Source organism: Coffea eugenioides, chromosome 6 (assembly GCF_003713205.1).
Source record: "Coffea eugenioides isolate CCC68of chromosome 6, Ceug_1.0, whole genome shotgun sequence".
Lineage (NCBI taxonomy): Eukaryota > Viridiplantae > Streptophyta > Magnoliopsida > Gentianales > Rubiaceae > Coffea > Coffea eugenioides.
The window spans coordinates 20875855-20892275 of NC_040040.1; the positions used below are offsets into that span (position 1 = coordinate 20875855).

A 16421-nucleotide genomic window follows, 5' to 3' on the forward strand; every position below is an offset into this window, starting at 1 on the left:
TTTAAAAAACAGGTGCAAAAACACTCAATCCAAACGCAGCCATATTTTTCCCTCACTATACACTCAACCCTTCTAGAATTGATATACATAATTATCACCTTTGGACAGGTGACTGTACAATACAATTATAAAAGACAAAATTTTAAGATTCTTATTAAATAAATTTAAGAATTATGATTATGGCCACGTCAGTGTACCAATTATAATAATTCAATAAATATTTTAACTAAGATAAAAACTATATGACCGTAAAAGTGTCATGGTGATGATTAATCTTCTAAAATTAATATAAATAAATACTCCCTTCAACTATGATAATTTTAATAATCTTTGAACCCTTTCCTCCTCTGGTTTGACTGTGACCAGAAGGGGGAAGGGGAGAGGGAACGGGGAAAGGAATGACAGGAGAGGAGAAGGAAATAGGGGAGGGGAAGGAAGGAAGGGGAGAGGGAGAGGATGGGAAGGAGGAAGGAGGAAGGAGGAAGGAGGGGTTGGAGGTGTTGGCGGTACTGCGGTAGTAGCTAATGCTTGAGGGTGATGTTTAATTTTTAAAAAAGACTTTAAAAAATTTTAAATTTTAAAAATATTTCAAAATACATTCTAAAAAATATTTTCAAAAGCCTTCAAAGTACATTCTAAAAAATTTTCATATACAATGTCATAGTAAGATTTTCAAATTTGTTTTATATAAATAGTTACAATAAAATTTTTAAAAAACACTGGTACTTAATCCTAATGCATATGGAGTCAAAAAAACAAGTAATCCATGCGAGCTGCGAGCCTTTTAATTGAACCGAAAAACCCAAAAAACTCAGCCCCAAAGTCCGAAGTCACTCCCAAAACCCAAAGGCGCCATCTCTTCTCTGCCTCTATTTTATCTCCTGTTTTCTTTTTCAGAAAGCCATCGAAAGTCGAAACTTCCCCTTTTCCCTTCCCCTCAGTTTCCAAGCCTCCTCCTCCTCCTCCTTTTGCACAGGGCAGTGGGTCTTCGGAAAGCGTGAACAGAAAAGTTGGTGAAGCGCCGAGGAAGTTCGTAATGTGAAATGGGTCTTCTTGTGAAGCCAGCTTTTTTGTACTACTATACTAGGAGAATGGCCTCTGCTTCCGCCTTCTTATCTTCCGCTTTTTCCTCTGGTTTTCACTCCCAAAGCACCTCCAATACTACTACCTTCTTCCCTCTTTCTCCCCACTCCTATCCCCACCTCTCCTTCCCACTTTACCTCAGGTACTGATTTTTCTGTTCAGTTCTGTTTTCCTTTTCCCTTTCCTATTTGTTCAGTTCTGTTTTCCTTTTCCCTTTCCTATTTGTTCAGTTCTGTTTTCCTTTTCCCTTTTCTATTATATCGACTCAAGTAGTTCAATGAGGGTTGCCTGGAATACAGAAGTTTTTTTTAAGAACTTAAATGGCAAAAGAATATGTTTAATCTTCTTTTTTTTTCCTAAAAAATTCTATTCTTGGTTGTTTTTTCAGTTAATTTTTTTCATTGGAGTTGAAATATGTAAAGGGCTTACTTTGATAGTTTAGAGACAGTGTTCTGTTGGGTTGCTAAAGTTTATATGGAAGTTCCTAGAGGGTTTTTGCACTTGTGTTTAATCTGATTTAATTAGTTTTAGCTGTTTGTTGTTGTTATAACTTGAAACTGTTCCGTGTTGTTTAGGCGGAGAATTAGATTTAGTCTTTCAAACCAGAATTTGGCGGAAAATGTTGCGTGCCCGAGAGCATTTATGTCCACCGAAGCATTTCAAGGGACTAAAAGTTCCAGTGCTTATGGTTCTGAACAAATTCAGGTCAATTAAACTAATCCCTTATTTATTTATTTATTTTCTTTTGCGTGCTTACTCCTGTCTTCTCCTTTCACTTTTGAGTGTTGCCCACTGCATTGTTATATAACAGTGGAGAGCTTTTGATTTTAAATATATAGAAGCCGTTTTAGTAGTTGGATACTGAATGAAATGATTAGGACCCTGTTATATTCATTTGGGGGAAAAGTTTTGGTTCTATTTTGAATATACTTTGGTGGAAATTTATATGGGGAAGAAACTGTGCAATGCAGTTGTGAATATTTTGTTTTTGATCGTTGAGCTTCAATAGGACCTTAAATGAGACATATATGATTTCATCAAAATTAATTCCGTTAAGCAATTACTGAGTGCAATGGGTTTTCAGGTTTTGGAGGGTTTGGATCCTGTGAGGAAAAGACCAGGAATGTATATTGGGAGCACTGGCTTTCGTGGGCTTCACCAATTGGTACCTTCTTTTCCTCATTTGTTTGTGACGCGTAAATTTGTTGCTTTAGGTACATGCTAACTTGAAATGATTGCTGTCCATGTGTTCCTGTCTAGGTTTATGAGATCTTAGATAATGCCATTGATGAGGCACAGGCAGGTTTTGCTTCAAAAGTGGATGTCGTCCTGCTTTCTGACAATTCAGTGAGCATCACAGATAATGGGCGTGGGGTAAGAAATGTTGATAGTACCTTTTTCGCAAAAATGTGATTTAGGCTATGTTTATGTTTAGTTGTTATGATCATTCACTAGAACCTTGTTATTTGTGGTGTAGAGATTTATAATCGCTTCCATTCTGAAGCATTTAGCCCATGGAATTTAAGCAATTTGCTACTGTTCAATTATGCCAGACATGCTCGTACTTTGGTTGCATGTCACACTACACATAAGCGATTTGTATCTATTCATAAACTCTGCATTTGTTTAATGGCTTCTATGATTCAATTTTGATGCGCATTTCCAAGAAATTGATGCTACTTATGGAAACACTTTCCACATTCCTTTCTTTTATAGGCTTTGAGGACCATTACTATATGATTAAATTTGGTTGTGATTTAGAATGTATCTCTTGATTAAAAGTGGCTTTTTCTTTTAGTTAGTAGAACACTTTTTTTTGCTCTAACATATCTTTTGCACTGCAGATCCCAACTGACTTGCATCCGATGACGAAAAAATCTTCCCTGGAAACTGTGTTGACGGTAATTTTGCTAGAATTTTGTTGGTGTTTGTATCCAAGTTATTTCAGTGATAGAGTTGGTTGAACATAGTGGAAGTTCTAGGTTTTGTGATCTTGGAATGTAGCCCTTTGAAGAATTTTAATCATATTTTGTTTTAGCTGAACAGCAGACACCAAACATGTCATACAGACTCAAGATTTGATTAGCGAATGTGGTTTTTTGGGAAAACGAAAATGGCTAGTTGTCTATTCTTTTGAAACCCAATTTATCAACAATTAAAAGAACACATCTATGATCTTTCGAAAAGAATGCCATAAGGAATTGATGATAGAGTAATATGTGTGATGTTGATAAACTACTGATGAATAACAAGAAAGGACAATGGTGGGTCTTTTGGACTGAGAAAGAAGAGAAACTTTTTTTAGACTTTGGAGAGGCATCTCTCATTGACGAATTCTGTATCAACTTTTTCAAGGGTAAAGCAGTCATATTGGAAACTTAAATTTTGTACCCTCCTCTTTCCTGTGCTTTTCTTCCCAGTTTTGGGCAGCAAGTTTTTAGGCATTGGAAGGAGTTTGTCATCCCTCCCATTTTATGGAAAGGAACTCTCAAATGAAAGAAACTGGCCATTTCACCTCCAGAACATTTCTTTTCTCTTCTTCTCCTGTTAAACAAATGAAGCATTATAGAACTCAATATTTTCTACATTAGACATGGATTTTAATCACGTCATCTGCTGCATGATGTTTGTAAATGCTGCATATTCTTATCTATGTCCATGTACAAGCATTCCTGTGTAGACTTCTTTCTAATATTGCATTTAACTAATGCATCTTGATCTGAGTGGAAGAACTATTTTTGCAGAATTTGCTGGATAGCTTTTAAAATCATTACATGGTGCAGGTTCTGCATGCAGGTGGCAAGTTTGGTGGTTCCAATAGTGGATATAGTGTCTCAGGAGGATTACATGGTGTGGGCTTGTCTGTAGTTAATGCTTTGTCTGAGGTATTCATCTCTGATACTATGCTTCATTCTAGTCCTGGTCCTTCATGTAATTGACATATATATCTTTTGTTGTGTGTATTGTACTCATTGTTTTGGGGGCCTTTAGTTTCTAGTGGCATATGTTAAAGTTGTAATTTGCATTTGTTTGCTTCCACTTTCACTGATATATTATCATTGTTTAGCAATCACGAGCTTGAAGCTTGTAATTATGCAGTATATTAGTGCGAATCTTCGAAAGCAATTAGTGGGCTCCAGCTGGACTGATTGATTGCTTTTAATTCAATATATTTCTAAGAGAGAATGCTTTTTAATTCAATATAATTCAATATATATTCCTTTTGATTCCTCGATTGTAAAATGCTGTATACTTATCAGGAAGAATGTACTTTCTGTCTAGGTTTTGCCATGCTTCTTTCTTGCTGTTGCCGAGAAGTTTTGTGTTCTGCAGAGTCAACTTTCTAGTGTTTTTCTTATTTCTCACGTAGACTATGACTGTAGATTGTTTGGGATTTGGTATGGTATTTGTGAAAGCTAATAGAGAGAATGACTTTATTTAGGGATAATATGAGAAACCTCCCTTGAGGTTTCTCTTAATATCACTTGGCACCCTTGAGGTTTTTGAAATATCACTTACCTCTCCTAGTAATTGTAAAAAGACTATATTAACTCTCACTTGACACATAATTCACATATCAAATAAATGGAGCTCAAAAATTAAAAAAAAAAAGAAATGAAAGTCACTTCTTTTTCCTTTTTCGCCATCATTCTCTATTACTCATTTTTTGGATGACTATGCAATATTTTATTTGTAAATTATAATAAATTAAATTTTGTTTATCTTTTATTTTTTGTGATTGTGATAAAGTGGGGTATGATTTATTTGCTTATTTTGAGTTAATTTTTATAATGATTGGTATAATTTAATAGTTTGGGCAAGGGTTGAGAAGAAGTTGAAAAAGAATGTTGGATTTTATAGGAAATCGGTTTTAAGCATATAGAGTTAAATTGGGGCAAGTGTATTTCTTTTCAAATATCTTTTTTATTTTTAAAACTTATTTTTTATGGGGTATAGCATTATGATGTGGTAGTACTATAAGAGATTGTTTTTTAGGTGATGGTTTTCTTGAAGTGAACAAATTGGTTTAGGAATATTATTATTTAGCAAGTGAAGGGGTAGTTTAGGGCTTTTAAAAATTTTGTTATACAAATAACAAAAGGAAGGGAGGTAAGTGAATTTTTAAAACCTTAGGGGTGCCAAGTGATACCAAGATAAACCTCAGGGGAGGTTTCTAATATTATCTCCTTTATTTAACTGAGATACTGAATTGCAAGTCAAAGTTGCAGTTTATTGCTTGGATAATTGTTTTTGACTGTGCTTTAAAGCAAAGAACAAAGTTGTATAGTGCTTTTATCTTCTTCTTCTGTTGAGGTTTTTTAAGCAATCTTAACTAGCTATGTAAATCATGAAATTCGACGAATTTACAATTCTCCTACCTTTTGTATTTTACTGGAAGATTGCACTATATATCATGCAGTTGGATGGTGTTACGGTTATCTTACGTTTTTGTGTTGATGATTGCACAACCCTTATTTTGTGGATGCGTTCTTCTTCCTTTTTTTTCTTTTTCTTTTGCCTACAATTAGTATCTCATAACTATCTGGAAACATATTAACCTTTTTGATTTTTAAGGTTATTTGAAAAATTCAAAGTTGACAATATCCCTCCTAGTTTGTGGCAGGCCTAGGGATAGCCATGCAAGCAAACCTGGGTTTTCTTTTCCTAGAGAGAAAGATGCCACTGGATGGGGTAGGGAGGTTGTGGGAGAAAGGAATCTGACTCCTAATTAGGATAATTATACTTTGTAAACGCTTGCTTTTTCTCCTTTTGAAACATAGATGGACATACAGAAACAGCTTTGTATTGAGTATGGATAGTTGCTCACCAGTTTCAATTGAAGAAACTGACCTGATTTCCTTTTACCATTATTATCTATTGACAGGCTCTAGAAGTGACTGTTTGGCGTGACGGGAAAGAATTCAGTCAGAAATATTCACGTGGGAAGCCTGTGACACCGTTAATTTATCATGAGCTTCCCACGGAACCAAGAGATCATAGAGGGACTCGGATTCAGTTTTGGCCAGATCAGGAAGGTTAGAATTTTGTGCAAGAATTTTCTGACTTGTGGCTACTATCTGTTCAGGATAATATCTATCTCCTGTACTGGGCCTTAAAATTCTTGGTTTATTGTTGATTCTTAAACATTTTTGCAGTATTCACATCTGAGATACAATTTGATTATAAGACTATTGCTGCACGATTGAGGGAGCTTGCTTTTCTAAATCCTGAGGTATAACTATAATTTGTAGCTTTTGATTATTCTTTCCCCAACTTTGGAAGTTGTAGACATTTCTAATTAGAAATATAAACCCATGAGAACATTTTGCATTTTGTAGTCTCTGGAGTAGGAATTTTGCTATTTTAGTTGTTGGATGCATTTTCTAGTTGCTATTTTGGCAATAGAAAAATAGTCTTATGCAGTGATGCCAAAAACAATTGATGTGAATTCATACCTATACTCCACAAGGAGACACATGAACACTGATGCTGACACTTAACAGCACGGGGATAGAGAGAGGGAGAGGATGGATCTCTCTGATCTCTCTTTCGTTCAAAAGCATTGGACACATAACGGCTAAATGAGATTTTTTTGGGTTTTAGCTCTCATCGTGACTCTCTGATCTCTCTTTTGTTCAAAATTACCTGGACATAACTGATAAATCAAAGTTTTTGGTCCTTTGCCCTCTCCTCCTCCCAAAAGAATGTGGTATCAACCAACTTTAGTAGAGAGAGGTAGAGAAAACAGAGAGAGAGAGAGAGAGAGAGAGAGAGAGAGAGAGAGAGAGAGAGAGATCATGGATCCCATTCTTGTTCAAAAGTACCTGGACACAACAGGTAAATGAAAGCATTTCCCTTTGAACTTGGTACGCGATGGCTTCCTCTTAATAGTTTGTGGGCTTAACCAACTTTAGTTTTTCGTTTTTGTCGGTAATTCTTTCCTTGTGCATCATGCACATTTACTGTTGAGGGTTATCCCTAATATGTCAGATTAACCCAGTTTTAAGCTTCCCCTTTTTTAGTGTGTCCTCTTCCTAATATGGTGGGATTTGCTGCAGTATGCCTAATTTGGTTGAAATATATGCTTGTACGGAAATATGGGATACAGGGTTTTTCTTTTTTTTTAAAAAAAATCCTTTTCAGTTATTCCTCTATAGGACTAATATCACTCTACTTTCTCTAATATACTTTTGTCAAGTTTTATTAACTTTACCTTGTGTGTACTTTTTTTTTTTGTGTTATGGAATTTGGCTTTTCTATTAAAGATTATCTCAACCCTGCAGCTTACAATTACGCTAAAAAAAGAGGATATAGAGCCAGAAAAGATCCAATACAATGAATACTTTTATGCTGGTGGGCTAGCTGAGTATGTGAAATGGTTAAATACCGACAAGGTATGATTCCTGAATTTTTTGTAGGTACTATGCTGTTAATGCTTTTCAATTCACTTTTTTGACTTTTTTTTTTGCTGTTTGAATATTAGATGGAGTAACAATTGTTGAGGTTCCCTATGCGCATTTCATCTTAACTTTGAATTAGTGATTTAGGTTTTGAAGAGGTGATTGCACTCAATTTTAGTAATTTAACTTCTTGTCATGTGTACATATATTCTTTTAAGCTCCTTTTCCTACTTGAATATATTTGTTTTAGAAATCCAAATTTTGCATTGTTGCTGAATATTTGAAGCCTATACCTGGCTGTGACCCATAAAGATAGTCATGCATTTGACTTCCCAGTTATCGAATAGGAACCCTAATTAGGGCGTTGAGATGGAAGGGATTGTTTTTTCCACTTTAAACAAATAAATCCTGGTGATGTTTTTTTCCATCTGAAAGTTCTGCAGGAATTTCATTCATGCCATATGGCAGTGTTTAGAATGTCTCTAGGCTGAATACATGTCACCAGCTGGCTTTTTATATATACACCAGCTGCTACATATTAGCTGCATGGCTGCAAATGTTGTATGCTTCATAACAAGAAGAACCATCTGTCTTTTTTTGGTTCTTATTTTTTCAAAAGAAGTATCTTCTTATTCTTGGTGGATTTTTGGCTTTGAATCTAGAGGATGCTATGACTCTGTTATTTCTGTATTCCATCATGTTCTGAATCGCTTTTTTGATTTGTAATCTTTTATTCCTAAAGCAGTTCTCTATCCGACTTATCCGTATCTAGATACTTTTACAGGATTAGTATATATTAGTCAATTTCTTGGAATGAGAGTTTTTTTTGGAAAGTTTGCAACTTAAATTCTTCCGAAGAATAATGTAACATGGCCACTAAGGTAAACTTAAAATGGTGTTTCAATGTGCAATAGGGATACCGTAGTGTAAATGTAGACGATTCAAAAATTGTAACATTTTTCTGTTTTATTTAGCATGGTGATTTGTTGCTAAGCAATGACCATTTGAGAATAATTCTATGTTCTTCTAATTTGTTAAATCAAAGATTTGGACCGTTGGGCATTTGTGATCTGATTTTTTTTTCCTTGAATCATGTGTTGCTGCTATGTGTCATTATTATGATGTAATTGCTTTAAATAGACATGAGAAACTAGGCCTCCATTTCAGAGCTAATAGCTTATTACAATCTGATAAATCCACCATATTGATGCCATTTGTGATCTGATTTTCTGTCATATACATGTTTATCTGATTTTTATCGTATTATTTAGAGGTAATTTCTTTAAATAAAAATGCGAACCCAGGCCTCCATTTAAGAGCTAATAGCATTTAGAAGCTGTTAAATCTAGCATAGTGATGCTGTTTATCTGATTTTTATCATATATATGCTTTCATTATACTACCACGAATAAATATCCAAGTTGGCCAATGAAAATATTATTTTTGAAATTAATAGGAGTTACTGACAAAGTTTTCCTATCTCAGTTTTCATCGCTATAGGTTCCCTGTCTGTTGTCCAGAAGTAATATTTTAACTAAAATATTCAGAGACTAATACCAAATTGCATATGATATCATTCATGAGATTGCAATAAGTCTTGAGGACTTTTGGTCCCAAGAAATTGACTGAAGAGCAAGCTTGCTGTATGCTCCTAGGTAGGCCTGTCAACGGGTCGGGTCTAGACCCGGATCCGGACCGGATCCGTGAAATTATTGCGGGTATGGGTAGGGATTTAATTCCGTTTCCCGGATCCGGATCCGGATCCGTTTTGTCAAACAAAAAAACGGGTCGGATACGGAATATAGTATTCCGACCCGTATTAGACCCGGATCCGGATATAAATGAATTAATAATTTAAAAAATATATATTTATCAATATAATTTGATTAGGGTGATGTATTTTAATAAAGTTAATTTGATTTCTTTTCTTATTTGGTTTTTTCTTTGCATTAGTTAGAAATTAGTTTACAAATATATTTTTTTCTCATTTTTATTAGAAATTATAAATTTTGGTAAATTTGTTCGGGTAGACCCGGATCCGGATCCGGACCCGCCGGATCCGGATCCGGAACATAGGATAAAAGACCCGTCGGGTAAACGGGTCGGATCCGGATCCGGCATAGTAATTCGGGTCCGGGTCCGGAATAATGAATTCCGGCCCGGACCCGGCCCGTTGACAGCCCTACTCCTAGGAGGCACTATTTCAGCACAAACAAGATTTTTTTTTTTTTTTTTTTGCTACTATTATATGTGCACTAAACCACTCCTATAGGTTATGTGCTCGGTCAAATTGGCCAACAATAAGGATTTTTTTTTTCTTTTTGCTTTTTTGTTTGGGGGTCGGGTTGCAATGTTAATTGTTTCAGTTATTTAGAACATAATTCTAATTTGTCCCTTGTATGTCTGTTTTGATGTAGTTTGACTAAAGAATTCATTTTTCAGAAACCTATCCATGATGTATTTGGCTTCAGAAAAGAAGCAGATGGAATCACAATTGATGCAGCTCTCCAGTGGTAAAATTGTTTTCTTTTTCTTTTTTTTTGTTTTTGTTTGTATATGGGGCTAAAGAATCTGAAAAAACCTAAGAGATCTCATGTATTTATAGTTAAACTTAGTTGCAGAAAATTGCCAACCATTGAAGTGGACTATTAAATTGATTTCCTCTAATATTTACTTAGGTGCTCAGATGGATATCACGAAGGACTTTATGGGTTTGCCAACAGCATCCGGACAAATGATGGTGGGACTCACATAGATGGCATCAAGGCTGCCCTGACTAGGACATTGAACAACATGGGAAAGAAGTCGAAGATTATGAAGGTGATGTTGCCAAAAAATTCTAGGTTTCTTATCAGCCATTTTTTACTTTCAAGCAACATGTGTTCTCCTTCTCACTCCTTTTCATCACCTCTTTTTTCTTTCATGATTTTTATTTGGGGTTGTCTACATTGGACTAGCCTGTGATTGTGTGACAGCACATTTTTTTGCTGGGGATCTTTCACCTGGTTGCACATGCATGTTGACCAATGTCATTGTTGTCCAAATATATGTTTGTTTATATGATATTTGATGAGTTTTTAAGTTGTTGGATTAATGACTTAGTTTGAATTCCAGCATAACCCATATATGGATGGTCGACCTGTTCAGCACTTTAACGGTACCTTTTGGATGTGGAACCTTTTAACATTTATGAACGGATAGCATGTTAAAAGAGCACATATCCTCTTTAGTACTATGGCTCAATCTGTCTATCAAATACCAATTAAGGACACAATTATTGCATTACTTAATTCAAGATGATTATGACAAGTCAAACATTTTGCAGTCTTGATGTCTGCAGTTCTTGTGCGTTTGAAAGTGTATTCATAGATACATCTAACTGCAGTATCTAGTACACTGGATATAATTGAAGGTTATTGCTAATGCATCATTTGCTCCTTTCCAGGAGGATATCAGTTTAAGTGGTGAACATGTAAGGGAAGGATTAACTTGTGTAATATCAGTTAAAGTTCTGAATCCAGAGTTTGAAGGGCAAACAAAGGTACTCTATTTTATTCAACTTCTTGGTTTCAGATTGTCGAACAGGGAAGAAAATGGCCAGAGATGTTTTTCACCTCCTATGTAACTTGACACAATTGTCTCCATTTTAGTTTAACCACTGGAGCTTCATTTCCAATTTCGGTTCATTGTTTTTTTGAAGACAAGGTTGGGAAACCCAGAGGTGCGGAGGGTTGTTGATCAATCTGTTCAAGAGTATCTTACTGAATACTTGGAGTTGCATCCAGATGTTCTTGATTCAATCCTTTTGAAGGCTCTTAATTCTTATAAGGTGTGCTTTAATATGCATGTTGAAGGTTTAGCTGGCTATCTAACTGGAGGTTCTCAAATCTCTTTCCTGTTCATATCCAATTCAGAATTTGTGTTATTACCATTTCTAACTATAGTCTTGTCTCTTGTTACATGTATAGGCTTCACTCGCAGCGAAGAGGGCTAGGGAATTGGTGAGACAAAAAAGTGTATTGAAATCATCTTCTCTACCTGGAAAGCTTGCTGATTGTTCATCCTCAGAGCCCGAAGAATCTGGTATGTTAAATTTCATCTGACTTAGTTCTAAAGTTTGAAGTGTTGCTTATTACTTCCCTCTTCTATAATATCAGAAGTTGTGGATGAAGCAGTTGGTCAATGCTATGCGTACTTCTTTGAAATGTCATTAAAATCAAGTTTTGATATTGGATATAGTTTTTGGCATGTCTTTGTGGCTGGGAAAATGACTGAGTAGTCATTCTGGACTCACTAGGATATACCTGCTGTATGGTTGTTCTATATCCATCTTTATATTCTCCTCATTAAAATTTAGGAACTTCAACAAAGTTGTCACTGTTTCTGAGGTCTGGAGAACAGTTGCTTATATTTGACGTTCCTTTTTTTTTTTGGGGGAACGTTCTAACATTTAGTATTGCTATCCATAGAAACATTCTGTTAATGAGTGTTGAGACCGCAAACATGCAAACATATTGATACAAATCACTTGCCACCTCTTTTTGACCAAAAAAGGAGGAGGAGGAGGAAGAAGAAGAAACATGGAAAAAAAAAAGAATTTTGCCACCTCTAAAAATTTGAAGTTGTTTCAGAGTTCAGTAATTTATTTTCTACAACCTGCATTTTAACATGCCACCAAAGTGCAAAGTGTTTTCTGGTTATTGGCATGTCTTTTTGGCTGGGAAAATAGACTGAGTAGTCATTCTGGATTCACTTGAATATACCTTATATCCATCTTTATGGCTGGTTATTGGCTTGTCTATATCCATCTTTATATTCTTCTTGTGAAAATGTAGGCACTTCAACAACGTTATTACTGTTTTTAGGTCTGGAGAACAGTCGCTTATGTTTTGACGTTCTATGTGTAGTGTTACTATCTATAGAACCATTCTATTAATGAGTGTTGAGACTGTAAACATATTGATACTGATCACTTGAAGAAAAAGGAAGACGATGAAGAAGAAAAAAAGGAAAAAAAAAGGAAATTTGCCACCTCTAAAACTTCCTACTAGTTTCAGGGGTTAGTAATTTATTTTCTACAACCTGCATTTTAACAGGCCACCCAAGTGCAGAGTGTTTTCTTAACCACTATATCCAACATCTGTGACAGCTTATAGCAAAATTTGATGTCCTATTCTGATAATGAAGTAGCAATGGGTAAAGTCATCTTTGATTTCTATGTACTTTTCATATCTCGGGATTCCATTTCTAGGGGTTTAAAAAAAAATTAAAGTTGGATGTCACCTTGATATACATGTGCATGTTTTATGAGAAAAATATTGGCATTTCTTGTTCGTTTCAGAGATTTTTATTGTTGAGGGAGATTCAGCCGGTGGAAGTGCAAAACAAGGTCGTGATCGGCGGTTTCAGGTGAAAATTTCAGCTTTTTAATCTGGAATATGCCTTTTTGAATAAATAGTATGGAGAGCAGAGAAGAAATATATCATTTTAGAGCTGAACTTCCTCTATTTTTTAGGAATAAAATTTCTAAGGTTGGTTGGTTTGTTTGTTTGTTTGTTCGTCTGTTTGTTTGGTAGTGTATGCACATATTCCACAAACTTGACGAGGAAGAAGCACGTTAGCCACGGTGGATTGGCTCAGGAGCGTTATGTTCAGATGCTCAAAAGAACTTGCGCGTTTTCTCATTCCCTAGGGCATGCCATTAATCTTGAACTGATGAAATTAAGTGGAATTAAGTAATGATAGCTGCAGTTCTTTGCTCCGCCCAGAATCTGACCTACTTTGTCTTTTTGCCACCCTTATTATAACAAAACCTGGTTCCCCACAGGACCTCTCTTTCTGAGGACTAAGTAAAGCTCTTGTATTACACCTCTAATCCAGGATATAGATTATTAGATTGTTCTGTATGTCCCAATTTGGAGGACAATTGAATTACTTTACTTCACACTGGAGCAATGATGAATGCTCAAACTTGCTTTCTGCTAATATAAATACAAAATGTTGGAAGTTAGGAAATTCCAGATATAAGGACGATTTGGACTTGTGATCTCAAAGAATATTTGGATGGGAGAATGTCATGAATGTAATTATCTAATTCTTATGAAGAACTAATAGAGATTTCTACAGTGCTATGGTAAACTTGGTTGAAAAAAAGGAACCCTCATATTTTTGTGATTTGTAGAAAAGATTACAGCATTCTCTCCCAGTTGTTATGTTTGGTTTCATGTTGATTCTGGTGTTTCATTTTAAAGACCCAGCTTTGATGTTGGATAGAGACCATGTTGGGTGTTAAATGTAGTTTGTAATGAAATGCAGGCCATTCTGCCTTTGAGAGGTAAAATATTGAACATTGAAAGGAAAGATGAAGCAGCAATGTACAAAAATGAAGAAATTCAGAATCTTATTCTTGGCCTAGGACTTGGTGTGAAGGTAATAATATGACATTTAATCTCTTTTCTGCATGACCACCTAAATTTGGTGTTTTCTGAATCAACAGTTTATCTTTCAGGGAGAGGATTTCAAAAAGGAGGCTCTTCGATATCATAAAATCATAATTCTAACAGATGCTGATGTCGATGGTGCTCACATTCGAACATTATTGCTGACTTTTTTCTTTAGATACGAGGTAGGTTAGGTGATATGAACTGTATTGCAATCATGACTGTCCAGGCTATTGTCATGGTGTAGTGGATTCAAAAGTTCAAGCATCACAATGAGCATTGAGTTTGATGGTAAAAAGTTTATCTTTATCAAATTCTTGGGCATCGTAATAAATCTTTGACTGCTTGCAGAAAGCATTGTTTGATGAAGGCTGCATATATGTTGGTGTCCCTCCTCTATACAAGGTTTCTCACTGACGATTCTTTTGATGAGCTTTATTTTCAGTAAATAGAGGTTTCATTTTCACCTTCCTTTAAAATGTTCAGGTTGAGAGGGGAAAGCAAATATACTACTGCTATGATGATTCAGAATTGAAAAAACTTCAGAGTTCATTTCCTGCCAACGCATCATACAACATTCAGAGATTCAAAGGTACAAGCTGAAACTAATTTTGGAAGTGTATGGTGAGCCCAGGAAGATTACATGAGAATATCTTAATAATGCATAGCTTTGCTGTCAATGGGATAAGTGTAAAGATTTGTTGCTCTAATGTCAAGAAATGGGTTGCACTATAGAGGGAAAGATTTAGTTGATTTAGAATATAGGCGAACTAAAACATACTGTAGGTCGCAATAAGAGCAGCATCTTCAGCAAACCTATTGAAACTTGTTGTACATGTGTCTTTGATATTAACTGCTGAAGAAACAAGTAGATAATTGTAATTCATTGTGCCAGATCAAACAAGGACACTAATTCTTTTAAAACACTTGATTTCCACATTTGTCTAGTCCTCTGGAAAATGATAGTGATATTTGTTTGCTGCACCCGAAAAAAAAAATGATTCTGCGTATGAAAAGAACATTCAAATGTTTCATAATTTTTGTGAGCAGACATTCTACCATTTTGTTCTTGTAATTGTATCCCAAATCCAACTGTTTATTGTTGCCATAATCCCGGGAAAAACTGCAGGCTTGGGAGAGATGATGCCAATGCAACTGTGGGAAACAACTATGAATCCAGAGACAAGGCTGCTAAAACAGTTGAAGGTAGAGGATGCAGCAGAAGCAAATGTAGTTTTCTCGTCCCTCATGGGTAGTCAGGTAAGCAGATTAATGTCAAAAATTTTTTTTTTTGTGTTTCAATAAATGTCAGATAATGTTTCAATAATAAGCTACTGGCAAGACAATTAATATCCATTTGATCTTCTACACTGTTGCATTTTGCGTGGATTTTTGTCCTAGTTTGCATTCAGTATCTAACATGAAAATGCAGGGCTAGTCCTAACGGCACTTAAAAAAGTTGCTTTTGCATTATAGTGCTGACATTTTCTTGTACAATCCTGAATTTGCTTCAGGGCTGGAATTGTTAATTAGTTTGGACCTTCGTTAATTTTTTTCCCTAGTTTTCGTCTTGACACATTCCTCTGCCTACTCTTCTAGGTGGACATGAGGAAAGAGCTTATAAAGAACTCCATGAGCATGGTCAACCTTGATCAACTGGACATATGATATTAGAATCAGATCTGGAAAATGTTTAACTGATTCTATATATGTTGTGTGGTGTGAAGCTTGGGAGAACTTTTTCTGCAGAAGTCTGCAGGCCCTTCCGGCAAAGCTTGTCAGTTGACATTTTCGTTTTGCATGGTGAGTTGTTTTAGGTTGGCAATTGTTACTTGTCCGATCCAGCAAGGAGTCTATGCTGATGTGCTGCTTTTGCAGAGAAAAATAGATGAATCAAGAATGATACTCCTCACCCACTAATGCTTCCTAGTGTCTAATTATTTTCTCTGTCTCTGAAATTTATCTAGTCTTTACCCCCTGTAACCAAGCTATGTCCTACTCCAAAGAATTGATACTTGATTTGTTAGAAAAGATGATGTTAATTTTCCTACCCATTAGACTTTGGATAATATTCAAGAAATAGGTGCTTTTCTCCTTGGCTTTTGTAGGGTTTTTCTCTGAAATTTATTTATTGATTTGAAAATTGTGGGATCATAATTTATGTTGAAGTTAACTTATCATATGTGATGCCCAACTAATTTGGTACCCTGAATGAGTTTATTGAGGATACAATAATGTTCTTTAGCATTGTTTCTTTCTAATACAATTCCACCAAGTGGAGTGGCTCTAAACCTATTTAGATGGGTGTCAAATGTCAATAATGGCTTATTGCAAATCCTTGTTTGGGAAAGGTACATAAGTGCTGCCAAATGTAAACTAATAAAGCACCAAATTCTATGAATCTACAAGGTTATGGATATTTGGCTCCTATCTGGATTTGTTATTTTTAGGAGTTTTTATAGAAAAATGTACTGTAATGATTTGATATATGTGAGGT

At 35.4% G+C, this 16421-nt stretch overlaps 1 protein-coding gene across 1 annotated transcript; it reads left to right on the forward strand.

The window, feature by feature from the left end:
- The first annotated feature begins 842 nt into the window (after positions 1 to 842).
- LOC113775696 (DNA gyrase subunit B, chloroplastic/mitochondrial-like) lies at positions 843 to 16027 on the forward strand. The gene is made up of 21 exons (XM_027320677.1): positions 843 to 1225; positions 1659 to 1788; positions 2168 to 2248; positions 2344 to 2457; positions 2928 to 2984; positions 3867 to 3968; positions 5969 to 6119; positions 6240 to 6316; positions 7368 to 7478; positions 9927 to 9997; positions 10163 to 10304; positions 10930 to 11025; positions 11185 to 11313; positions 11453 to 11567; positions 12826 to 12893; positions 13800 to 13913; positions 13993 to 14109; positions 14276 to 14329; positions 14411 to 14516; positions 15054 to 15184; positions 15524 to 16027. Exons 1-21 carry the CDS (start codon positions 1044 to 1046, stop codon positions 15590 to 15592), a joined length of 2217 nt encoding a protein of 738 aa, XP_027176478.1. The 5' UTR covers positions 843 to 1043; the 3' UTR covers positions 15593 to 16027.
- The last annotated feature ends 394 nt before the right edge of the window (positions 16028 to 16421 follow it).